Source organism: Lepus europaeus, chromosome 19 (genome assembly GCF_033115175.1).
Source record: "Lepus europaeus isolate LE1 chromosome 19, mLepTim1.pri, whole genome shotgun sequence".
NCBI lineage: Eukaryota > Metazoa > Chordata > Mammalia > Lagomorpha > Leporidae > Lepus > Lepus europaeus.
This window is the reverse complement of record NC_084845.1, coordinates 8,519,137-8,543,718: the sequence shown is the minus strand read 5'-3', so window position 1 is coordinate 8,543,718 and position 24,582 is coordinate 8,519,137. Positions and strand designations below refer to the sequence as shown.

At 57.4% G+C, this 24,582-nt stretch overlaps 2 protein-coding genes across 2 annotated transcripts in view; one reads left to right on the top strand and one right to left on the bottom strand.

Moving 5' to 3' along the window:
• Positions 1-778: 778 nt before the first annotated feature.
• AP2S1 (adaptor related protein complex 2 subunit sigma 1) lies at positions 779-8,273 on the bottom strand. Its single transcript, XM_062176356.1, has 5 exons — positions 8,164-8,273; positions 3,605-3,754; positions 1,445-1,558; positions 1,151-1,210; positions 779-1,060 (listed from the first exon to the last, which is right to left on the bottom strand). Exons 1-5 carry the CDS (start codon positions 8,164-8,166, stop codon positions 959-961), a joined length of 429 nt encoding a protein of 142 aa, XP_062032340.1. The 5' UTR covers positions 8,167-8,273; the 3' UTR covers positions 779-958.
• A 5,735-nt stretch (positions 8,274-14,008) lies between these two features.
• ARHGAP35 (Rho GTPase activating protein 35) overlaps positions 14,009-24,582 on the top strand; it is a 115,954-nt gene continuing 105,380 nt past the window's right edge. The window contains exon 1 of the mRNA XM_062175818.1: positions 14,009-14,109. The gene's annotated coding sequence lies outside the window, so the exon portion shown is untranslated. The remainder of the gene's footprint in view (positions 14,110-24,582) is intronic.

The following is a 24,582-nucleotide window of genomic DNA, read 5'->3' as shown; positions in this document are numbered from 1 at the left end:
GCAGCTGCAGACGGCGCTGCTGACCTGCGCCGTTGACTCAAGGAACCCGTTCTGCACTTCTAGAACTGTCCGCACATAACCGTGTTGCTCTAAGCCGCAGATGCAACCCACTGTCGTGGGATTACCACGGACTGGAAAGAGCATGTGGAAAAATGGAATTAAAAGCTTATTTTGGGGGCCAGTGCTGTGGTGGGTTAAGCCTCTGCCTGCATCCTATATGGGCGCTGGTTCAAGATCTGGCTGCTCCACTTCCGATCCAGCTCTCTGCTGTGGCCTGGGAAAGCAGTAGAAGATGGCCCAAGTCCTTGGGCCCCTGCACCTGCGTGGGAGACCCGGAGGAAGCTCCTGGCTCCTGGCTTCAGATCAGCACAGCTCTGGCCGTTGGGGCCATTTAGGGAGTGAACCAGCAGAAGGAAGACTCTCTGTCTCTCCCTCTCTGTCTGTAATTCTACCTCTCAAATAAATAAATAAAATCTTTTAAATGCATGCATGAGGGCCTCGCGGAACGCACGAGAAATGTGTATTATGAAGGCTTCTGCAGGCGCTTCAACACCGCCGGCACCGAAACAGGCTCAGCCGGGGGCAGCGGCTAAGACGCAGCTGGGCCCTGCACCCTGCAGCCGCAGCTCCCAGCCGCCGCACCCCCAGGGTTCCCCGACGTGGAGAACAGTGCCTGCGAGGCTGAGGACCGCGCCACAGCTCTGTGGGCACCGCAGGACCCCTCGTCATCTCCCCGGCGCGGGCGGAGGCCGGGGCGGCCCAGGGAAGGCAGCGAGGCTGGGTGGGACCACAGGTTTATTGAGGGCTCCAGGCACTCGCAGGCACACACACACGCACACACACGGCCTCACACGACAACGGCGCAGTTCCTCGGGACGCACGCGGTGGCCCTGAGGCAGGGGTGCGGTCTCCTCCCTCGGGGGGCCCAGACCCCGCTGGGCCCCTTCCTCCGGGCACCTCACTCCAGCGACTGCAGCATCAGCAGCTGCTTCAGCACCTTGGTCTGGCTCGTCTCACGGATCTCGCCCGCGAGGAACATCTCGTCCACCACCGTGTAGACCTGGCGGGGAGACGGCCATGCTGAGAGGGGCGCCTCCCCGGGCAGCGGGGCTCGGACCCCCCCAGAGCTGAGCGCGCGCACCCGGCCTACCTTGTAGAAGTTGAACACCAGGTCCAGTTCACAGACGTTATGGAAATACTCGTTTAAGACCTGCAGGGGAGGCGAGGGAAAGACGCGCTCAGGGGCAGGGACTGGGGCGCCCGAGGAGAGAGGCAGGCGCGGCCCGGGAGACGCGCAAGGCAGGGACGGGAGGCGGGACCTCGAACAGGGACGGGCACCGCGGCGTGGGCAGGGACAGGCAGGGCCCGGAGGCGGGCAGGGACGGGAGGTGGGCAGGGCCCGGAGGCGGACAGGGACGGGAGGCGGGGCCCGCGGAGGCCGCACCTCCACGAAGTTGTGGATGGCCTCCAGGTAGGCCAGGTTGTTGTCGTTGACGTCCACGCAGATGCAGAAGTAGAGGCCGGCGTAGCGCCGGTAGATGATCTTGAAGTTGCGGAACTGCGGGCGGAGACGCGGTCAGCGTTTGTTGGCCCTTCCCCTGCGCACGCCCCCGGAGGGACGCATCCCAGAGCGGGCAGGGCGGGGGTGCGGGACACTGCGAGTCACCGAGGGCTTCCTGGAGGAGAAGCCGCCACAGAGACACGGGGAGGCCGAGGGTCCAGGCAGCGGGGACGGCCAGTGTGCATGCTCGGGGCACGCCCCACACTCCCGCCCAGCCCCTCCTCTCCCTCTGTGGCTTCCTGTCACCTCTGGAGAGGGGCGGATTCCGGAGCCTGGAGCGCACCTGAGCACCGGGCCCAGACACCTCCTGAGCACCGGCTGCGAGCCAGGCACCGCCCAGGATGCTGGCCTCGCTCAACCGCAACCTGCGCAAATATTGCAACAGGAGCAGGACAACCGGCAAGAGAACACGCCTGGCCCCGGGCGTGTGTGTGTTTGCAAGTAAATAGAGAGACAGCGACGTTATGGCGTTGAAAAACACAAAGCCTTCGGCAAAAATAAATAAATAAATAAATAAATCAAAGAAAACAAGATCGCCAGCTCCAAGTCCAGGGTGTGTGTCTGGCGCCATCTGGTGGCGGCCCCGAGTGCCAGTCTCTCTCTAAAAATGATTTATTTATTTGAAAGCCGGAGCGACAGGAGGGGGAGAGGGAGACATTTTTCATCTGCTGATTCACTCCCCTAATGGCCACGACAACCGAGCCTGGGGGAGCTCCGGATGGAGTTCCGGGCTCCGGGCACCGACTTGGTGCGGCCCTGGCTGCTGCAAGCATTTTAAGAGTGAACCAGCAGATGGAAGATTCTGTCTCCCCGCCCCCCGTCACCATGGTATCAGTGACAGCAGCCACAGGGAACCGACGTGGGCATGAGGGAACACCTAGGATGCGCACAAAGGAAGGGTGCATGGCAGGTCTCCATCTCATCCCTCCTCCTCCATCACAAGTCCCCTCTTCCAGGAAGCCTGCCGGGGTCTCCATCTCATAAGAGGAACTTTTCTTTTAATGTCTCTTCTCCCTGATTCTCCTGAGTATGTTGGCAGATGGGATCAACTCTCTCTTGTTCTGATTCCGTGCCCTCCTCCAGGAAGCCCTCCCTGACCCCTGGGCTGGGTCAGGTACCTGCCCATGGCAGCTACCCCTGTCCAGAGATGGCCTATGTCCCTCACTGACCAGGGCCCAGGAAGGCAGCGACAGGCCGTCTCGGCCTCCTCACCTCCGGTCTCCAGCCACAGCCCCTGCCCGCCGCTGCCCCCACCCCTCTCTCCTCCACAGCTCCACAGCTGGTCCCAGCTCTGCCTCCAAAACACTCCTTGCCGGGGCCGGGCCAGTCGCCAGCACCTGCCACCTGCCCGCCCGCCCCAGGGAGCCCCCTCCTGAGTGGTCCCTGGCTTCTGCCCATGGGCCCACGTTCCCCTGGTCGACCTCCCTGTGGCCCCGGCTCACTGGGAGCGCCAGCCCCCAGGCCCCGTGCACCCCCCTCACACCGCGTTGCCCTCATCTCCCTGCCCCTCCCTGGCTCACTCCACCTGTCCCTGGAGGGCCCAGGGGCACTCCTGCCTCAGGGCCTTTGCACGTGCTGCCCCTGGGGCCCCTTTCTCTGCTATCATCTCAGTGATCAGCTCCATCAGGTCTGGGCTCAGAGGTCACCTTGCATCACGGCCTGCCTGCCCTCCACGCCGGTCCCTGCGGGCAGGCGCCAGCAGCGCCGCCTCTTTCCTTGCGGGCACCCGTCACTGTTCCTGTCTGTCTCCCGCACACCAGCACCTCCGCTCTCTGCAGCCGGGAACCGTGCAGGAACAGGGTCGGGCACACAACAGTCCCTGACAAGCGCGCTGAACCCTACAGGGCCTGGCCTCTCCAACCAGCTAATGCCGTGGGCATAAAGGATGGAACCTTCTAGAATCCGCAAAGCCCTGGCAGCTGGGAAGCTTCCCGGGGGACTGGGGCGGGGCCTCGCAGTCTGCTTCCCTCCCACTGGGCTCACAGCAAAACAGAAATGGGACAGCAGGCAGGGCGGGAGGGGCGGGGCGGCTCTGGGCGTCACCTCCACGAAGTTGGTGTGCTTGGCGTCGCGCACGGTGACCACGGCGTGCACCTCCTCGATCAGCTTCTGCTTCTCGTCGTCGTCGAACTGCATGTACCACTTGGCCAGGCGCGTCTTGCCCGCCCGGTTCTGGATGAGGATGAAGCGGATCTGCGGGCGGGGCCGGGGCGGGGGCGTGAGCGGCTCTGCCCGCAGGGGGGGGGGGGGCCTAGGGAGGGCTCCGGGAGCCACCTGCAGCTCCCCCGGGGGCGCTGAAGGGCTAAGCCGGGTTTAGGTTTAGGTTTAGGTTTAGCGGGAAGTGGAGCAGCCGGGACTCGAACCAGGGCTCAGGCGGGCGCTGGCGCTGCAGGAAGTGGCTCCACCCGCTGCGCCGCCATGCTGGGCCCGCAGGTTGCTCGGTTGTGATCTGTTTTTTAATGTAATCTACAGGCCGTGAAGTGGACCCACATACAGCACAGAGAGCTGCTCCCAGGCTGCTGGCTTGGGCCTGGCCCAGCCCTGCCTGCTGCAGACCTTTGGTAAGTGAACCCGTGGATGGAAGACCTCCCTCTCCCTCTCCCGCTCTCTGCCTTTCAAACAAATGAATAAACCTAAAAAGAAAGAAACACCCACAGCTACTCCAGTCACTCCCCCGTCTGCCCCAGACAGCCGCTCATCTTTCAGTCCCTGTGGGTCTGCCAGTTCTAGACCTTTCTACACAGGGAGTCCTCACGGGCCACGCTGCCCCAGGCTGGAGCACACACAGGCTCTGCCCCTCTCCGGTGAGTCAGGCTCCCGCAGGACCGGCCATTCCCCCGGGGTTCCTTCTGCGTCTTGGTGGCACAGAGCAAGGCCGCTACGAACATCTGGGTAAGTCTGTGATGGACACGGGTTCCACCCAGGAGAGGAAGCCCTGGGCCCCCTGCTAACTCCAGGTTTCCCCGCTCCGGGAACTGCTGAACTGGTTCCCAAAGCATCTGAACGTCAGTGACTTCACGGCGAGGTGCCTCAGCTTCTATAAGGAGCAAGCGGTACTTGGATGCACGGATTTCAAACTTTTTTTGTATTGGAGGCCAGCGTTGTGGCAGTGGGTTAAGCCACCGTCTGCGACGCGGGCATCCCATATGGGCGCCAGTTCCAGTCCCTGCTGTCCACTTCCGATCCAGCTCCCTGCTGATACATCCAGGAAGGCAGCAGGTGAGGGCCCGAGTGTTTGGGCCCCTGCACCCGCGTGGGAGACCCGGCGGAGCTCCTGGCTCCTGGCTCCAGCCTGGCCCAGCCCCCGCCATTTTGGCCATCTGGGGAGTGAACCAGCAGACACAAGATCTTTCTGCCTCCCTCTCTCTCTCGGTAACTCTCTCAAATAAATGACTAAATAAATCTTTATGGTATGGTATGGGTAGGGTGGGAAGAATCACTATAAACTTGTACTTACGAAATGCACGAAGTTTGTATTGCTTAAATAAAGGGTTTCTTTGAGGGGGGAATAAATAAAAAGAAGTGTTAAAAATGTGTTTTGTATCAACACAAACTTATCTTTTAGATCCACTTCCCACGCCCTTTGTGAAATCCCCTTGTGTAAGAACAGCGCCCAGCACGGAGCCCGGCATGCACCGCGGTTGGCAGCAGTAGCGGCTGGGAAGTCCATTCCTAGGGCTCTGGGCAGCTAGGCCGACCCCAGGGTGCCCTTGCCACCAACGATGCCTGCCACCAGCTGGCGAATGGCACAAACCCCGGGGCTAGAATCCTGGCACGGCCAGTGACCGGCTGTGCGGGCCTTGGCTTCCCAATCTCACGCAGGTAATGAGAGGGTGGCCCCCATGGGCTCACACGCCAGGTCAGAGAGAGACGGCGTGGGTGTGACACGGAGGTACTTCAAAAGCTCCATGTGGAATCGAATCAAAAGTTAAGCTCTGAGCCGGCGCCGCGGCTCACTAGGCTAATCCTCCGCCTTGCGGCGCCGGCACACCGGGTTCTAGTCCCGGTCGGGGCACCGATCCTGTCCCGGTTGCCCCTCTTCCAGGCCAGCTCTCTGCTGTGGCCAGGGAGTGCAGTGGAGGATGGCCCAAGTGCTTGGGCCCTGCACCCCATGGGAGACCAGGAGAAGCACCTGGCTCCTGGCTTCGGATCGGCGTGGTGCGCCTGCTGCAGCGCGCCTACCGCAGCGGCCATTGGAGGGTGAACCAACGGCAAAGGAAGACCTTTCTCTGTGTCTCTCTCTCACTGTCCACTCTGCCTGTCAAAAATAAATAAATAAATAAATAAATAAAAAAGGTTAAGCTCTGGGGTGTGGCCTTGGGACCCCGCATCCTATCCTGCAATGCCTGGGGGCGGGTTCCGACTCTGGTTCCTGGGAGGCAGCCAGTAAAGGCCCAAGTATTGGGCCCCTGCCACCAACACGGGAGGCTTTGGCCCAGCCCAGCCCTGGCTGTTGTAGCCATTTGGGGAGTGACTGGTGCATGGCAGCCCTGTGTCTGTCTGTCCATCTGCTCTCTTGCTCTGACTCTGAAATATTTTTTTTAAGATAAGTTTATTTTGGTACAAAAAAATTGAAATCTGTGCATATAAGGGGTCTTCAAAAAGTTCATCAAGAGGCCGGCGCCTTGGCTTAACAGGCTAATCCTCCGCCTTGCGGCGCCGGCACACCAGGTTCTAGTCCCGGTTGGGGCACCAGATTCTATCCCGGTTGCCCCTCTTCCAGGCCAGCTCTCTGCTGTGGCCCGGGAAGGCAGTGGAGGATGGCCCAAGTGCTTGGGCCCTGCACCCACATGGGAGACCAGGAGAAGCACCTGGCTCCTGGCTTCGGATCAGTGAGATGCGCTGGCCGCAGCGGCCATTGGAGGGTGAACCAACGGCAAAAAGGAAGACCTTTCTCTCTGTCTCTCTCTCTCTCACTATCCACTCTGCCTGTCAAAAAAAAAAAAAAAAAAAAGTTCACCAAGAATGTGTATGTTGGAAAAAACTACAGGATTTCCAATTTTTTTTTTTTTTGGCAACAACACATTAACTTCTCTTTTAAGTCCATTTTCCCATAAGCCTTTTCTTTTTTTTTTTCCTTTTTTTAAGTTAAAAAGGAGAAGCGAAAAGATGGAGCGAGGGAGCCCCCATCGCCCATCCGCTGGCAAACTGCAAACGCCCACCACGTCTGAGACCAGGCCAGCCCAAAGCGGGGAGCTGGGAACTCCATCCAGGTCCCCACCGTGGGCGGCTGGGGCCCAGTCACCTGCGCCTCACTGCTGCCTCCCAGGGTGCGCACCAGCAGAAAGCTGGAGCTGGGAGCGGAGCCAGGCGTTGAACCCAGGCTCTCCAACGTGGGCCGTGGGCACCTTAGCTGCCAGGCCAGACGGCTGCCTCCCCCCAGGCACAGCATCAGGTGTGTGCCAGCTCTCGGTAGCTTTATAATGACGATGCGACGTTGGGAAAGCCACGATCCTAGCTCCCCCGGCTGGGAAGCCTGGCTCTGGGTCCAGCGCTGGCTGGGAGAACATGGAAGCCCGTTTTATCCCTAAGGACACCAAGGCTCAGGAGAGGGAGTGCGCGGACTGCACCCCCCACCCCCGCCACTTTCTCTCCCAAACCTCCTGACCCCTCCCCAACACACCAAGCCCCACAGGAAGAGGAAGTGACACTGGCCTGCCTTCCAAGAACTCTGCTGAGCCAGGGAAAACCACCTCCCGGCAGGGCAGGGGGTCCTGGGCAGGAAGGGCAGGGGGTGGGAAAGACCCAAGCCAGGCAGCCAGCGGGGAGCCAGCTCGGCCACCACCTTCCAAATCCCCAGGCCCCCAGCCCCAGCTGCTCCCCTTTGATCTCCGCTCTCTCTGGCCTGGGGGACCGGGGGGGGGGGGGGGGGGGGACCCAGCAGCTCCAGGAGCTCCTCCCTTGGTTCCAAGGGTCACTATCTCGCTCCGGAGACCTGTCCCCTGTTCTTACGCCCTTCCCCATTCGTGCCCTTTGCTGAGTCTCTGACCAAAGCACCCCTGCTTGGTTCCAAAGCCCCACCCGGGGGGAAGAAGGGTGCCCCCAAATCCAATGCTCAGTCCTTGCTCCCAAGAGCCCCCTCCCTCCCCCAATCTCACACCTCCAAGCCTCCCTCCCAGCCCCAAGCGCTCTCTCTCCCTCTCGCTCCCCATTCATTCGAGTATCCGCCCCCCACTCCGAGCCCTCCGCCCGACCCTAAAACCTCCAGACTTCCGGTCTCCTCTCCCTTTCCGCAGGATCTCGTCCCGCTGCCGACACCCCCCCCCCAGCCAGGCTAGCTCCTCGCCCCTGACGACCGCCCCACCGGAGGGCCCTCCGGCCCCCGGCCCCCGGCCCCCCGCCCTCCTCCGACGCCCCCTCCACCGCCTCCCACCGCACAGCTCCCCCCGCCCCCGCTGGCATCCCGGCCCCCTGTGCCCTCGGCTCGAGACCCCGGAGCAGCCACGAGCGCAGATTCAAGGCCCCCTTGGCCCCCTTCTTGGCCCCAATCCCGAGAGCCCGCGCCCGCGGCAGGAGACGGGCTGTCAGCACCCGGACGAGCCCCGGCCGTCCACACCTGCACCCCGCTCCGCCCGTCCCCACCGCGGGCGCGCCCCCGTTACCATGGCGACCCCTGACTGGACCCCAGCGGCCCAGGTCCCGCGGCGACTGGGCGGCTCCGGCTCCGGCTGCAGTCGGGGGGCCTAGCGCCAGAGCGGACTTCCGGCAGGAGGACCCGCCTGCCCTCCCGCGCACGGCCCTCCCGCGCACAGCCCTCTGGGACTTGAAGTCCACGAATGGGACGGCTCTCCCGCGCGGCAAGCTGGGGGAAAGTGTCCGGTCAGCTTCCCGGCAGGCTGCGCGATTGTCCTTTTCCTACCAAACGATTCAGGGCCCAAGTGCACGTTGGGAGTTGTGGGAGGAAAGTCTCTCTAGAGGACTACAATTCCCGACATGCATGAGAGCCGGCGGGCGTTGCATTCTGGGAAATGTAGTTCTGGCAGCCTCTCCTACTCAATCCCGGCCCCGCGGGGAGAACTGCATCCTGGGAATAGTAGTTTTAAATAAGAAACTATACTGGGTTGCTAGAAATGGGCTTTGCTTAAAACACGTTCAAAACAGATACTCGCATCCCACAAGGAGTGCATGAGTTCAGTATTAAAAAAATAAAATACAAAGGAGAGCCTGAATTTGAGAGTCAGACTGTGTGAGGTTGGATCAGTGATTCATTCAATTCTTCAAATTTCCTATGATAGGGCTGTGTTTTTGTTTTTGTTTTTAAGATTTGCTTGTAGCCGGCGCCGTGGCTTAACAGACTAATCCTCCGCCTTGCAGCGCCGGCACCCCGGGTTCTAGTCCCGGTTGGGGCGCCGGATTCTATCCCAGTTGCCCCTCTTCCAGGCCAGCTCTCTGCTGTGGCCAGGGAATGCAGTGGAGGATGGCCCAAGTGCTTGGGCCCTGCACCCCATGGGAGACCAGGAGAAGCACCTGGCTCCTGGCTTCGGATCAGCGAGATGCGCCGGCCGCAGCGACCATTGGAGGGTGAACCAACGGTAAAAAGGAAGACCTTTCTCTCTGTCTCTCTCTCTCTCTCACTATCCACTCTGCCTGTCAAAAAAAAAAAAAAAGATTTGCTTGTTTATTTGAAAGTTAGAGTTACACGGAGGCAGAGAGAGAGAGAGAGAGGTCTTCCATCTGCTGGTTCACTCTCCAGATGGCTGCAATGGCTGGAGCTGCGCTGATCCAAAGCCAGGAGCCAGGAGCTTCTTCTGGGTCTCCCACACGGGTGCAGGGGCCCAAGGACTTGGCCATCTTCCACTGCTTTCCCAGACCATAGCAGAGAGCTGGATGGGAAGTGGAGCAGCCGGGACTTGAACCGGCGCCCATATGGGATGCCGGCGCTGCAGGCGGTGGTTTGACCTGCTCCTCCACAGCACCCGCCCTCAGCTGAAATTCTTATGCAGTTTGTGGGACGATTCAGTGGTACATCCACTTCTGTGGGAAACGTCCTGGGGCAAGGTGACCACAAGGGTGCAGAGAGGAGTGAGCAGTGTGACCAGCGATCCCGTGAGCAACAGGGACAAACCGTCCGCCCTACACTCAGCGACAAGGGTGGGTCTCACAGCGAGGGACGAAGCAGCCATGAGCGGAGCACGAACTCCACGGTTCCATATGTAAAGCGCAAAAACAGGCAAAACGAACCTGCAGTGGGTGGGGCTGGTGGAGCGAGTGGGAGCAGGTTGGTGTCGCTGTTTCTTCATCTCGGTGCTGTTCTCCGTGATTTCTCATGAGGCTGTGCCCTTGCAGTGTGCGCACTTCTTGGTGTGTGTTACATTTGAATCTCAGTTTTGTAAAACCATGGGGTGAGTGTACAGGTAAGCTGCTGCCTGGGACACCCACATCCCACATTGGAGTTCTTGGGTCCCAATCCTGGCTCTGCCGCCAATGCAGCTCCCTGCCACTCACCTGTAGCTCCAGGTTTTGGCCAGACCCAGTCCTGGCTGTTGTGGGGATTTGGGGGCTGAATCCTTCAAATAATTTTTTTTTAAGATTTATTTTATTTATTTGAAAGAGTTACAGAGTGGCGGGGAGGGGGGAGGTCTTCCATCTGCTGATTCACTCCCCAGTTGGCCGCAACGGCCGGAGCTGCACCGATCCGGAGCCAGGAGCTTCTTCCGGGTCTCCCACGTGGATGCAGGGGCCCAAGGACCTGGGCCATCTTCTACTGCTTTCCCAGGCCATAGCAGAGAGCTGGATCAGAAGTGGAACAGCCGGGACTCAAACCGGCGGCGTCCATATGGGATGCAGGCACTGCAGGTGGCGGCTTTATCCACTACGCCACAGCCACAGCCACAGCGCCGGTCCCTCAAATAAAAAAAAAATAAAAAAAACTTTTTTTTTTTTGACAGGCAGAGTTAGACAGAGACAGAGAGAGAGAGAGAGAGAGAGAGAGAGAGAGAGAGACAGAGAGAAAGGTCTTCCTTTTTCTGTTGGTTCACCCTCCAATGGCCGCTGCGGCCAGCGCATCTCGCTGATCCGAAGCCAGGAGCCAGGTGCTTCTCCTGGTCTCCCATGGGGTGCAGGGCCCAAGGACTTGGGCCATCCTCCACTGCACTCCCTGGCCACAGCAGAGAGCTGGCCTGGAAAAGGGGCAACCGGGACAGGATCGATGCCCCGACCAGGACTAGAACCCGGTGTGCCGGCGCCTCAAGGCGGAGGATTAGCCTGTTGAGCCACGGCGCCGGCCCTCAAATAAATTTTTAAAAAATATTTTTTTTCAAGGTTATAAACATAGAGCTTTACCGTGCACGCCGCCTAGCAAATAATGAGCGCGTGCGCACTATGCGTCAAGCGCGAGCCCGGTGCCAAGAATGCGAGGCGAATCTGAGCATCCCCGCCTCCGGGTCCTTCGTCGTGATTGGCTACGCTCCTGACCAATGGCGGAAGAGTTCCCCGCTCGGCCACGCCCCGGCCGCTGGGCGCTTCAGCCACCTGCAGCTCGCCCGGTTCGGTTTGTAGGCGGCGCTGTGGGCTCGCCGACTGGTCGGTCACGCTCGGCCCGGTCCCCACCCTCTGATTTTTTTCAGATCCTCAGGAATGGGGAGACTATAACTGCGACCCTGCCCTCTTTGCAAAAAAAAATTTTTGCGGGTTGTTCTGCGTGCGCATCTGAAGACGAGGTTCGAGACCCCACGCCGGGTCTCGTACCTCCGGCCATTCGGGCTCCCCAGGCCGATGCTTGGGAAATCTGGACAGCGGCCCAAGCCTGCAGCCGGCACTGCTCTCGGTCGGCGGATTGTGTGTCCTGGAGCAGAGGCTGGCCGGGTGCGCGGGGTGGGGTTGGGGGTTTGGCTATGCCAGCTCGTGCCCACCCACCTGCTCGAGCCCCGGAGACAATTGCGGAGCTCGGACGCCCCTCCTCCTTGGGATCTCCCTCTTCCTGGCGCTCCAATCTGTGCCTGGGACATCGGGCGGTCACCACCTCAGTCCTGGCCTTGCCCTCACGGAGCGTACAGGCTAAGGGACAGAAAGACCCAGACCAGGGGTGACTCAGAGTGGTGTGGGCTGGGATGAGGGGGCCTGGGGCAGGGAGGTGGGGGAGGGGGTCGGGGACTCAGGCTGTGGGATCCAGGAAGGCCTCCTGGAAGAAGCGGCAAGGAGTTTTGTCTATGTGGTGCCACGGCTCCTAGTGCCAACCAGCCTCTGCGTTGGACATGGGAGGCATTCATTTATTCACTAACAAGTATTTCTTGTGGGTCATTTGGCAGGCGGGAACGTGCCAGAGTCCCTGATGTCAAAGGGTTCACAGGTAGAATGGTGCCACCCCAAGAGAGCTTCAAGCCCGGATGTGGGGTTATGAAGAGCCAGGGTGCGGCCGGTCACCAGTGGAGCGGGTCTGAGTCTCAGGTCTGCCACGTACCACCTGTGTAACCTCTCCCACACACGGTGTCGGGAGGGTTAAGTGAATCCACACTATTGCCTGGAACAGAGTGTTCATGTTTATTCAAGACAAAGGGCAGGCGAAATCCCGGAGGCCACTCTGAGGAAGTGATGTCAAGAGAGAGTTGAGGCGTAAGGTGGAGTTGATACCCCAAAAGAGGGAAAGTGGGGACCGCGGTGGGCTAAGTCTGGTCTGTGTCACAGGCTTGGCAAGGCTGGACAGACCCAGAACGCTGTGTAGATATTCATTTGAGGTTGGGGTGTCTGGGTGTCTCCTGTTCCCTGCTTTCCATGTTCCCTCAAGCGATCTCAAAATAACCAATGTTTGCAAAGACAGCCTGGGCGCCTGACTGGCAGCCCAAAACGTCTTTACCAAAGTTCTAAAAAGTCATATGTAAAAATCAGACTAGAGGCATTAAAAGTGCTAAACTGAAGAAAAACTTTCATGGGAAAATCTTGGATCAGAAGAGCTTTATTGAATGGGACGTTCTAGAACTCGACCCCACGTCATTTTACGTAGTGGAGCACTGAACTTCGTGCGTGGCGATAGTTTTAGCATTTTATAAATATATAGGAGTTCCCCCTTATCTGCAACATGAGTACTGGGCTTCCCAGAGAGAACTTTCATGAGAGATAGATAGAGAGATAGAGATAGAGAGAGAGAGAGTCGTTTTATAGATGAAGAGAAAATTAAAATGCACACAGCCCCCGCCCCTCTTCATGCATTCCACAGAGGCTGACTCAGCCGGGAAAGCCCCTCTCCCACCATCCCATCCCTGCTTCCGCACGAATCCCAGAGGGACCCCTTCTCGGTTCGGGGGACTCAAAGGTGACGGCGGCGCCCCTCCCATCGCGGCCTCCCCTCCAGCGTCCGTAACGCCGGCTGCCTTGCAGCCATTTGCCCGGCGCTGGGGTGGCGGGCAAGGAGGCACGCAGAGACAGGCCGGGCCGCCTTCCTCGTCCCGGGGACCCGGCCCACCCCGGGGTCAAGAGCAAGTCGGGCCGCCACGCGGGTCGCAGGTCCCCAAGCGCAGAGCACGCGCTCCGCAGCCCCGCCCCTTCTTCCGGGACGACGAATCGCCAGGCTCGGATTGGGTTGCGGCGGGCCACGCCTCCTCGCGCTGCCCAATCAACTCCCTCGCTGGGTGCGCTCCCTCCTCCCCGGCCCCGCCCCGCCGCCCCACGTTACGTCGCCCCCTCTCTCTCCTCCTCCGTTATCCCGGGGGCCGCGGCTAGCGCGGCAAGCCCACCTCCCCGTGCCTCCCATTGGCTGCCTAGGTCCCGCGCGAGCGGGATCGCGCCCTTTGCCCCCGCCTCCAGAGCCGGGCCATGCTTCTCCGCTCCTGTTTTCTCCTAGAGACCGCGCGAGGCTGCGGGGGGCGGCCTCGGCTGCTCCCGGCGCGCGCAAGGACGCGCGCTCCCACGGCGGGCCACGCCCTCCGCCTCGCGCCGGCCTCAGGCAGCCCCTTCCGCGCACGCGCACTCGCCCGCCCCGCTCCCTCAGCCCGTTCGCGGCTCTCCTCGCGCTCGGTGCCGCCGCCGCCGTCGCAGGAGCGGCATTTCCCCGGGGCGCACGCGCACTGCACCGCCCGCGCCCGCTCCCAGTCCCAGACCGCAGCGGGCGCGCAGGCGCTCTCGCGGCTCCCGCGGCCTCGCGCCGGTTATCCGCACCGCCCCTCCCGCGGCGCGCGCCCAGGGGCCGTTATCCCCCTGCAACGGTCCCGCGCCGCGCACGCGCAGTCGTGAGGCCGGGGGGGGGGCGTGTGTGTGCGCGCGCGCGGGCGCGGCGGCCGCAGGAAGGAGGCGCCGCCGCCGCCGCCGCCATTGCGAGGGAGGAGGGAGGGAGGGAGCGAGCGAGGCTGGTCCGCCCTCCCCCTGGTTCCCGCCCCTCCCCCCTTCCCCTCCCCGCCCCCCGCCCCGAGGGAGAGCCGCGGCGCGGCGGGAGGAGGAGGTGGAGGAGGCGGAGGAGGGAGCCCGCGAGGGAGGGTCCGCCCGGCCCCCCGCCGCCGCCGCCGCCGCCGCCGCCGCCTCAGCCGCCGCTGGACGAGGAGCAGGGGAACATGGCGCCGGGGCCGCCGTCGCCGCGGCCGGGATCCCCGAGGCCGGGGCCGCGCTGAGGGCGCAGGCTGGTGAGTGCGCGAGCTCGCGGGCCCTGGGCGGCGAGGCCGGGCGCCGCCCCGCTGCGGGGTCCAGGGGGAGGCGGGGACGGCGGGGCCCGGAGCCCGCGAACAATGGAGGAGCCGGAGGGGGAGGGGAGGGAGCGGCCCCCCAGCCCCCCGGGCCCCGCCGGCCCCGCCGCGTCGCGCTCGGGCCCGGCCCGCGGGGCCCGCCTGCCCTTCGGACTTGCCCCTGTCCGCCCGAGGCCTGCTGTCCCCGCGTCTGCTCCCACCCCCAGCCCGCCGGGACCTGGTGTCTGCCTGGCCCCCCACCCCCGGCAGCCCCCCCCTGCTCGCAGTTCCGCGCCGCCCCTCCCCTCCCCTGCCCCTCGAGGATGCCCTTGGCCGCTCCTGGCCTCCGCAGTGCCCTGGGGACCCACCTCCTCCCCGGTGACCCCTTGTGCATCCCTTCGATCCGCTCCCCGATTCTGCTGCCACCTCGCTGGGGCTCTGTCCCCGGCTCCTGGATGGGCCTGTCCGGTAGTCCTGCCTCCCGGTCTCTCGCACCCCCAGGAGCTGTCCCTTGAGGACCTGCGGGTGCTTCTTGGAGATCCAGCCTACACCCCTGTTCGCGGGGGCACGGCTGCGCCCAGGTCTTCGCCTAGGACGTCCCTGCACCTCCCCGGGGGGCCCTCCTCTCCATCCCGGGGATGCTCCTGGCCGGGCTTCTGGCCCTGCAGCCCCTGCGTGCACCGTGCTGGCCTGCTGCCCCGCTCAGCTTTTGCTCCGGACCTTCCTGCCTCCCTGCCTCCCTGCTCTGCCCCTCGCCCGACCTCGGTGCCTGCTGGGCCTCCCTCACAGCTTGCGTTCCCAGCCTCCTCCCCCTTCAAGGTGCCTGCCTGCCCTCTCTCTAACCGGCCGGAGCTCACCCCCAGTTCCCTCGCAGGTGTCCGCGTCCGCGCCGTCTTTTCGGGGCTCCTCTGAGCTACCCTGACGTCCGCTCCCTCTTTTTGGGGGCTGTCTCCCCTCCAGCCCTGCCCGGCCCGAGCCTGCTTCCTGGCTGCTCCTGGCCTTGCCCGGTGCCTCTGAGAGCTCTGCCCCCGCCGCGGCCGCAGCTCCCAGGCCTGCATCTTCGCTCTGCGCCCATCGCCTGGCACTGGCCCCGGGCGCCTGTGGGTAGCCGTCCTGTGGCCGTGCCCTGTTGGAGGGGTCCTCTCTAGCTGGTCTTCTGACAGCTGCTTCCTATCCGTTCCCTCCGCGTCCACCCGACCTGCTGCCCCTCTGCGCCCACTGCTGTGGCCCTGGCCTCTCTGCTGGGACACTGAGCTGTCGTCTTAGCCGTTCCTCCCTCTGGGAGCCGCCTCAGCTCTTCGCTAGGTCGTTCCCTCTCCATACCCCTCTCGCGGTCTGTGCCCCCCGTGTCCCCTCCTCGCCTCTCCCCCTTTCCCCACCGCATCCTGCCTGGCTCCTTCTCTTCCCATCCAGTTCCTGTCGGACCTGCCTCTCCCGGCTCCCCACCCATGGCTCAGCATTGCCGGAGTGCTTCCCCTTTGCAGGCCTGGCCGGCTCTGGGCCCCAGCCCTCAGCTCTGAGGCTGACCTGACACCCCCCCCCCAGGGCTCTGTCCCCAGGGATCCCCAGAGAGCCGGGTGAATAGGTGGGGGCTGGTGGATCGGTTCCTGCTCCCTGGAGTCTGGGAGTGTCTCCGGCTCCCACCTCTGCCTGGTTTCCTCTCCCCTTCCCATCCCTGGGCTTTGCAGCTTTGTGTCCCGGGAAGCAGGACTGCAGCTGCTCACAGGTCCTTATCTCTCCTGGGAGACACTTGCACCCTCTCGCTCCTGCCCCAAGGCAGTCCTGCTGGGAGATCTTAGGAGTGTGCGTTTTTGTTTTTTTCCAGCTGACAAGTCGTGTTTCTGTTTTACCCCTAGCTGGGGAAATGCCGGTTCTCAAGTTCTCCTCAGTCCCTCGGGGCTATGGCCACACTTGGTGTTTACTGCTCTGGGCCTGCAGAAGCCGCTGGAGCCCTGGCTTCCCTGACGGCCTCCGCTGTGCCGGCTGACCTTGGGGGAGGGGCTCGGAGGAGGTGGGTTTCTTTCTTTTCACCCCTGCCCCAGGAAGGCTCCAGCTTGCCGGTCTTCGGCCTGGTGGGGGCCTGGGTTTGGAAAGCGCTTTGCGGTTGTTTGTTGAAAGAGAGAGTGCCAAGTGTCACAGGGATTTCTGCCCCCTGGCATTGCAGGCGCTCCCAGCCACAGGGAGCCTGTCCTGACAGGCTTCCTGTCACAGCAGAGTGCTGGACGTGAGGAGGCCCTGCCCTGAGTAGCTGGGACCCTGGACAAATGTCTGCGCGTCTTTGGGCTTCACATTCCTCGTGTGAGGTCTGGTGTGCTGTGGGCTGACATGGAGGCCTGGGGAGAGCTGACACGGAGGCTGGGCTCCTGGTGCTGCTTGGATATGCGCCCCTGCCCCTTCCCCTGGCTGCAGCCCATCCAGTCCTGTCACCCAGATCGGCGAGGGTCCCCCGAGGGTACAGTAAAGTGAGCTGGGCTACCTTTGTCGTGTGCTTTTTCAAATTAAAATAAACACTGCCTGTTTTCTCAGCCATTCACATGGAAATTAGTTTATAATTTGGGGAGGAAGGGGCTGTCTTGACTGTGTTAGCTGCAAAAGTAAAACCATGCACCTCTTTTAAAAACAATACGGAATTTTTCAAGCTGAGTCATTGTTGACCTAGGCTCTCAAATAGCAGTGGTTTGAATGGCACTTGAGTTGCTGCTATTAAGGAAAGCAAACAAATCATTCATGTTCATCTTCCCAAAAGTTTCTTTCTTTTTAACTTGATGACTTGGCGCCCGCCGATCTGATTCCCGTGTGCTCGCACCTCTGGTGCTGAGACACCATCAGGTTGATATTCTAGCAGGAAACCAGGTCTTTTCAGCCATATTCCAGGAAAGTAATATTGATTTTAATTGAAAATAGACAGACTTACCTGTGTCATCCACCTCTTCTTCTTCTGAAGCCATCGGTATTGTTTTATGGAATTTGCAGCGGTTCATGGCTGTACGTTTGTAGCCATTTCATACAGCTTTTGCCCTCTTAGTGTCTCTCCATTTTTATTTGGATGCCATCCTTCCTCTGCCCGTTATTGTGATAAATTGAGTTTGGACAATTGAGAGGCGACTTCCTATGGTGTTAAGAAAGTAGAAGAAACTAGCCTTTGACCTGGCCCTGCCACCTACTGGCTGTGTGACTTTTGCCAACTGCGGTTTCTTCTATGAAAACGGAAGGGATTATCTAGTTGGTTCTCATTCTGTCATATTTATAGATAATAGTATTTGATTGTTTTCTCTCTAGAAAACCCCTTGAGGATGGGTATCCTCTCATAGGCAAATACCTTGTACTTGGTGGGCCCCCACTACTTACATGGTGATTGAACCTAAACTGGTGTTAGTGTACTTTTTTTTTTTTTTTTTGACAGGCAGAGTTAGACAGTGAGAGAGAGAGAGAGGTCTTCCTTCCGTTGGTTCACCCCCCAAATGGCCGGCGCTGCGCTGATCCGAAGCCAGGAGCCAGGTGCTTCCTCCTGGTCCCCCATACGGGTGCAGGGGTCCAAGCACTTGGGCCATCCTCCACTGCCTTCCTGGGCCACAGCAGAGAGCTGGACTGGAAGAGGAGCAACCAGGATAGAATCCGGCACCCTAGCTGGAACTAGAACCCGGGGTGCCGGCGCCGCAGGCGGAGGATTAGCCAAGTGAGCCATGGCGCCGGCTGGTGTTAGTGTACTTTTAAAATGTATACATTTATTTTAAAGAATTATTTATTTACTTCACTTGAAAATCAGAATTAGGGAGGTCTTACATCCTCTGGGTCACTCCCCAAATGGCTGCCACAGACAGGGCTGGGCCAGGCCTAATCCAGGAGCTAGGAGCTTCTTCCAGGTCTCCCATGTGAGAACAGGGGCCTGACCACTGGGGTCATCTTGCACTGCTCCCCCAGGTGCATTAGCAGGGAGCTGGATTGGAAGTGGAGCAGCTGGGACCTGAACCTGTGCCCATATGGGATGCTGGCACTGCAGATGGCAGCTTAACCTGCTGTGCCACAGCGCTGGCCCCTATTTATTTATTTTTACTTATTTGGAAGGCAGAGAGACATCTACTGGTTTACTCCCCAAATGCCTTCAACAAGCCGGGGGCTTGTAGGGACCCAAACACTTGAGCCATCACCCCCTTGGTCCCAGAGTGTGCATGAGCAGGAAGCTGGACTTGGAAGCTGAATCTGCCTACTTTCTGCAATGTTAGTGTCTTGCTAGGGTGACACCGATTAATACAGCGGTAAAGCAGAACTATGAATCCAGATCTGTCTGACTTCAAACTTTGTGTTTATTAGGCTGCCTTGCCTCTGTTGACTGTAAGAATAAGCTGCAATTCATACCCTTAAAGAATTCATAGTCAGTTGCAAAACAGTTAACTGTATATACAGCGATAGAGGGAAGATGTTGGCTGGACTAGTTCTGATACGTGTCTGGCTCCTTGGGAGCCTCAAGGACATTCGTATTCAGAGACAGCACACATAGTAGGTTCCCTACCATGGTGTTTTGCAAAGGCACATGTGCCAGCTTGCCCCTTCTAGCTAGTATATTGGAGAAGTTGAACAGAGTGTTTTATTTTATTCTTTTAAAAAAATTTTTTTTCAATATTTATTTTATTTATTTGAAAGAGTTACAGGTTGAGGGAAGGATAGAGAGCTTCCATCTGCTGCTTCACTCCCAGATGGCTGCAGAGGCCAAGGCTGGGCAAGGCTGAAGCCAGGAGCCAGGGGCTTCATCTGGGTCTTCCGGGCAGACCTGAGTGTGGTGCAGTGGGTTAAGCTGCTACCTGCAACACAGGCATCCCGTATGAGCAGCTGTTGGAGTCCTGGTTACTCCAGTTCCTATCCAGCTCCCTGCTGATGCACCTGGGAAGGCAGCTGATGATGACCCAGGTGCTTGGGCCCCTGCCACCCACATGGGGGATCCAGATGGAGTCCTTGGCTCCTGGCCAGCCCTCGCTGTTGCCACTATTTAGGGGGTGAACCAGCAAATGGAAGATCTTTCTCTCCCCTTCTCCTCCTCCCTCTCTTTTCTTCTCCTTCCCCTTCCCTCTCCCTGTGTGACTTTGCCTTTCAAGTAAATAACCGAAAAAAAAAAAAAAGTTTTTTAAGGCAAGCTTGGATCCTGGCTCCTGACTTTTTTTTAAAATTTTTAAAAAAATTATTATTATTGGCCGGCGCTGTGGCTTAACAGACTAATCCTCCGCCTTGTGGCGCCAGCACACCAGGTTCTAGTCCCGGTTGGGGCGCCGGATTCTATCCCGGTTGCCCCTCTTCCAGGCCAGCTCTCTGCTATAGCCCGGGAGTGCAGTGGAGGATGGCCCAAGTCCTTGGGCCCTGCACCCGTATGGGAGACCAGGAGAAGCACCTGGCTCCTGGCTTCGGATCAGTGAGATGTGCTGGCCGCGGCGGCCATTAGAGGGTGAACCAACGGCAAAAAGGAAGACCTTTCTCTCTGTCTCTCTCTCACTGTCCACTCTGCCTGTCAAAAAGAAAAGAAAAAAAATTATTATTATTATTATTTTATTTTTGACAGGCTGAGTGGACAGTGAGAGAGAGACAGAGAGAAAGGTCTTCCTTTTGCCGTTGGTTCATCCTCCAATGGCTGCCGCGGCCGGCGTGCTGCGGCCGGCGCACCGTGCTGATCCGAAGGCAGGAGCCAGGTGCTTCTCCTGGTCTCCCATGGGGTGCAGGGCCCAAGCACTTGGGCCATCCTCCACTGCCTTCCCGGGCCACAGCAGAGAGCTGGACTGGAAGAGGGGCAACCGGGCTAGAATCCGGCGCCCTGACCAGGACTAGAACTCAGTGTGCCGGTGCCGCAGGCAGAGGATTAGCCTGTTGAGCCACAGCGCTGGCCTTTTTTTTTTTTTTTTTTTTTAAAGATTTATTTATTTATTTGAAAGAGTTACACAGAGAGGGGGAGAGAGAGAGAGATCTTCCATTCACTGGTTCACTTCCCAAATGGGCTGAGCCAGCCCAAAGCCAGGAGTCAGGAGCTTCTTTCTGGTGTCCCATGTCGGTGCAGAGGCCCAAACACTTGGGCCATTTTCTGCTGTTTTTCCCATGCCATTAGCAGAGAGCTGAATTGGAGGTGGAACCGCTGGGTATTGAACCTGGCGCCCATATGAAATGTTGGGGTCACAGGCAGAGGCTTTACCTGCTATGCCACAATGCCAGCCCCAATAACAAAATTTTTAAAAATTTATATATAGGGGCTGGCGCTGTGGTGTAGTGGGTAAAGCAGCTGTCTGCAGTGCCAGCATCCCATTGGGCGCTGGTTCGAGTCCAGGCTGCTCCACGTCCTATCCATCTCTCTGCAATGGCCTGGGAAAGCAGTATAAGATGCTCCAAGTGCTTGGGCCCCTGCACCCGTATGGGAGACCCAGAAGAAACTCCTGGTTCCTGGCTTCGATCTGGCCATTGTGGCCATCTGGGGAGTGAACCAGCAGATGGAAGACCTCTCACGCTCTCTGCCTCTCTTTCTCTCTCTGTGTAATTCTGACTTTCAAGTAAATAATAAATAAATCTTTAAAAAATTATATATAAATAAAGTAGTGTAACAAAGAATATAGGAACACCTAGTCATGTAGTGATGCCTTAAATCTGTATTTTCTTTGGCAAATGGAAAAGTATTCAGGTAATTCCTTTTTTGAGAGATTTTTCTTTTTCTACTGTCTAGAAATGCAGGTAGAGTGTATACAACCATGATTTTATCATTGGTAATTTAAAAACTAAGAAAAAGGCACAAATATACCTTGCCCCATGAGTTATTTCTGTGGCACACACTATAATAATGTATTTAGTAACTTTTTGAGTTGCAGTTTTTTAAAATGTTAATGCGAAAACATGTTGGCCAGCCTTAGCTTCACAAAGTGTAAAAAAATCTAAAAATACATAGTTGGATTTTATTTCTTCTTACCTCCACTTAAAGGAAGGTCAAAACTGTGGCCTCATCTTTTGTAGCTTCACTAGGCAGGAGTAGGACAGAGGGAAATGATTGCCATTACGGCCACAGGCAATTAAAAGGCTCTGTGTTCAGTACCAGATTGATTGTGCACGGATGGAAGTCAGCACTGCATTAGTACACGATTGTTCGATTCTCGACGTCTGCACCTTCAGCTGGCGGAGCTCTCACTTCAAGGGAGTCACTTCCCTGGGGATAGCGGACCAGGTGCTTGGGGATCAGAAAGGCAGCACCAGGTCTTCATTTTTCCACAGTGCTCTGAAGTTTGTAGGTGGAGGGTGGTGGAAGTCGCCTGTGTGATCACCTTTCAATGGCCTCCAATCATCGTGTATGTTTTCAGAGCTGTAGACGTGTAAGAAATTTCTTCCTCCATCCATTCCTCAGCTGAGGAATGCAGGTAAATTCTTTGACAACCGAGAGGAGAGGGAAAGAGGCTTTTGACTGCTGTGAGGGTGGGTGGTATGTGCCTGGTGTTACCAGTCAGTAGCCACGGAGGCTTTGAACGACAGCTTTGCCTAACATGGCTGTGGTTTGATATTTTGTGTATATGAAAGCAATGCATTTTTTTTTTTTTTTAAGATTTATTTATCTGTTTGGAAGGCAGAGTTAGAGAGAAGGAGAGGGACAGAGATCTTCCATCTGCTGCTTTACTCCCTAAATGATTGCAAAAGCCAGGGCTGGGTCAGGCTGAAGCCAGGAACTTCATCCGGGTCTCTTATGTGGGTGCAGGGGCTGAAGGACTTGGTCTGCCTTCTGCTTTCCTAGGCACATTAGCAGGGAGCAGGATCGGAAGTGGAGTAGCTGGGACTGGAACTGCACCCATGTAGGATGCTGGCATTGCAGGCAGTGGCTTAACCTGCTGCACCACAATGCCAGCCCCTCTTTTTATTTGCTTTTTGTAATTTATTAAGGATGAAAGTCCATCAGTCTTAAGTGTACATTTCTGAATTTTTTCTCAGTTGTGTAGACCCATTTTTCCATGTAGTGGTGTATAATTTCCTTTTCTACATAATTCTGATTAATAACTGGAAATTATTTCCGTGTAAGGCATTTCACTCATTATCAATATACAGATGTAAACTTGGTCAGTGTCATATACTGATGGTGATCTCATTGTGCAAATGGACCACCAAAGTGAAAGCCTGCTTCGATGTCTAAGCCCATCTTTAAAAATATTTTTATTTATTGCATTTGTTTGAAAGTCAGGAGAGGCAGACAGGTAGAGAGAGACATGGACACACACTGTCATCTGCTGGTTCACTCGCTGCCACGCCTGCCACAGCTGGTGTCCACGCGAGAGGCGCGAGCTCAGCCCAGTCTCTCATGAGGGGCAGGGACCCGGCCGCTGCCGCTTTCCCTGCGGCTTCCTCGGGTGTGCGTTAGTGGAAAGCGGAATCAGGAGTGCAGCTGTGGCTTGAACGAGAGGCACTTGAATTTGGAATCTGAAGCGGGCGTCTTGGCCCCTGTGCAGAGTGTCTGCAGCCTGAAAGCATTCTTTTGACTGGTATTGTTAATCCCAGATTATTTTGGTCTCTCTTTCTTGGGAATTAAAAGGAAGTAGTGGTTGGTGCTGGTGAGAGCATGATGGGGCTGGCATTCAAACTTGTCAGGTCCACAGGCTGGTATGAACTTTGTGGAAAGCACTTTGGCAGGGTTTTTGTTTGTTTGTTTGTTCATTTGTTTTAAGAAGTAGTTATTATTTGAAAGGCAGAGTAACAGAGGCAGAGAGAAAGAGAGAGGGAGAGGTCTGCCATCCTCTGGTTCAATCCCCAGATGGCTGCAAGGGCCAGAGCTGTGTTGATCCAGAGCCAGGAGCCAGGAGCTTCTTCAGGGTCTCCCATGCAGGTGCAGGGGCCTAGGGACTTGGGCCACTTCTGCTGCTTTCCCATGCCACAGCAGAGAGCTGGATCGGTTGTGGAGGAGCCGGGATTTGAACCAGCACCCATATAGGATACTGCAGGCAGCAGCTTTACCTGCTATGCCACAGTTACAGCCTCAGCATTTCATCAGTGTTTTACGAGACAGATGACTGTGGTCTGCTTATAAGAATCTGTATGGACCGAGAAATGAAGATGCAAGCCAAGATAGTATACAAAGATATTAACTATAGTGAAATTTATAAATTAAAAAATATATATCTGTTTTAACCTTAGGGGAATGGTTGCATTATGAAAAAGTATGGAGTTGTTAAAAACGTACGTTTTAGGCCAGTGCCGTGGCTCACTAGGCTAATTCTCCACCTGTGGCGCTGGCACCCCGGGTTCTAGTTCCAGCTGGGGTGCCAGATTCTGTCCCGGTTGCTCCTCTTCCAGGCCAGCTCTCTGCTGTGGCCCAGGAGGGCAGTGGAGGATGGCCCAAGTGCTTGGGCCCTGCACCCACATGGTAGACCAGGAAGAAGTGCCTGGCTCCTGGCTTTGGATCGGGGCAGCACGCGGCCATAGTGGCCATTTGGGGGGTGAACCGACGGAAGGAAGACCTTTCTCTCTGGCTCTCTTTCACTGTCTATAACTCTCTCTCTCTGTCTCTCTCTGTCTAACTGCCTGGCAAAAAAAAAAAAAAAAAAAGTATGTTTTTAGAGAACACAATATGAGAAACTGCATACAAAATAAAGCTAAGCATGGGAAAAATGAGGGTATGGAATCATAAACAGTATGACTAGTTATTTTAAAATATATATGGGAAAAAGTGGGAGAAATATGCTGAAGTACTAGTGATGGTTATTTTTGTGATTTTGAATGATTAAGAATTTTTTTCTGAGTTTTCCCAAGTTATCTACATGATTTTACTATTTCTGATTCAGGAAATAAAGGTTAAGCCCTTTTGTAAACATAGCAAAGAGAAATTGGGCTGGAAGGCAAGAAATGAGTAGTGCTGAGATCTATGAACTTTTAGCACTTTTGAAGTAATTTTAGTCTCTGATTTCAGGGAATAAATTGATCATTAATAGTATTATAAATTAATAGCAATAATCTGCAAATTGTGTACCCGAAGCAAGTCCCCTCCTACTCACCTGACAGTAGGCCTCTTTTTTTAAAAAAATATTTTTATTTGAAAGAGTTATAGAGAGAGGTAGAACCAGAAAGGTCTTCCATTCGCTAGTTTCACTACAACGGCCAGAGCCGAGCTGATCTGAAGCTTCTTCTGGGTCTCCTACAGGGATTCCGGGACCCAAGCACTTGGGCCGTTGTCTTTTTTTTTTTTTGACAGGCAGAGTGGACAGTGAGAGAGACAGAGAGAAAGGTCTTCCTTTTTCCGTTGGTTCACCCCGCAATGGCGGCTGCGGCCGGTGCGTTATGGCTGGTGCACCGCGCTGATCTGAAGCCAGGAGCCAGGTGCTTCCTCCTGGTCTCCCATGCGGGTGCAGGGCCCAAGAACTTGGGCCATCCTCCACTGCACTCCCGGGCCACAGCAGAGAGCTGGACTGGGAGAGGAGCAACCAGAACAGAATCTGGCGCCCT

Coding starts and splice junctions, on each gene's coding strand:
- AP2S1 (XM_062176356.1), bottom strand. Junction 1,559..3,604: donor AGCACACCAACTTCGTGGAG/GTGACGCCCAGA, acceptor CTCCGCCCGCAG/TTCCGCAACTTCAAGATCAT. Junction 1,061..1,150: donor TGGTGTTCAACTTCTACAAG/GTAGGCCGGGTG, acceptor TCTCCCCGCCAG/GTCTACACGGTGGTGGACGA.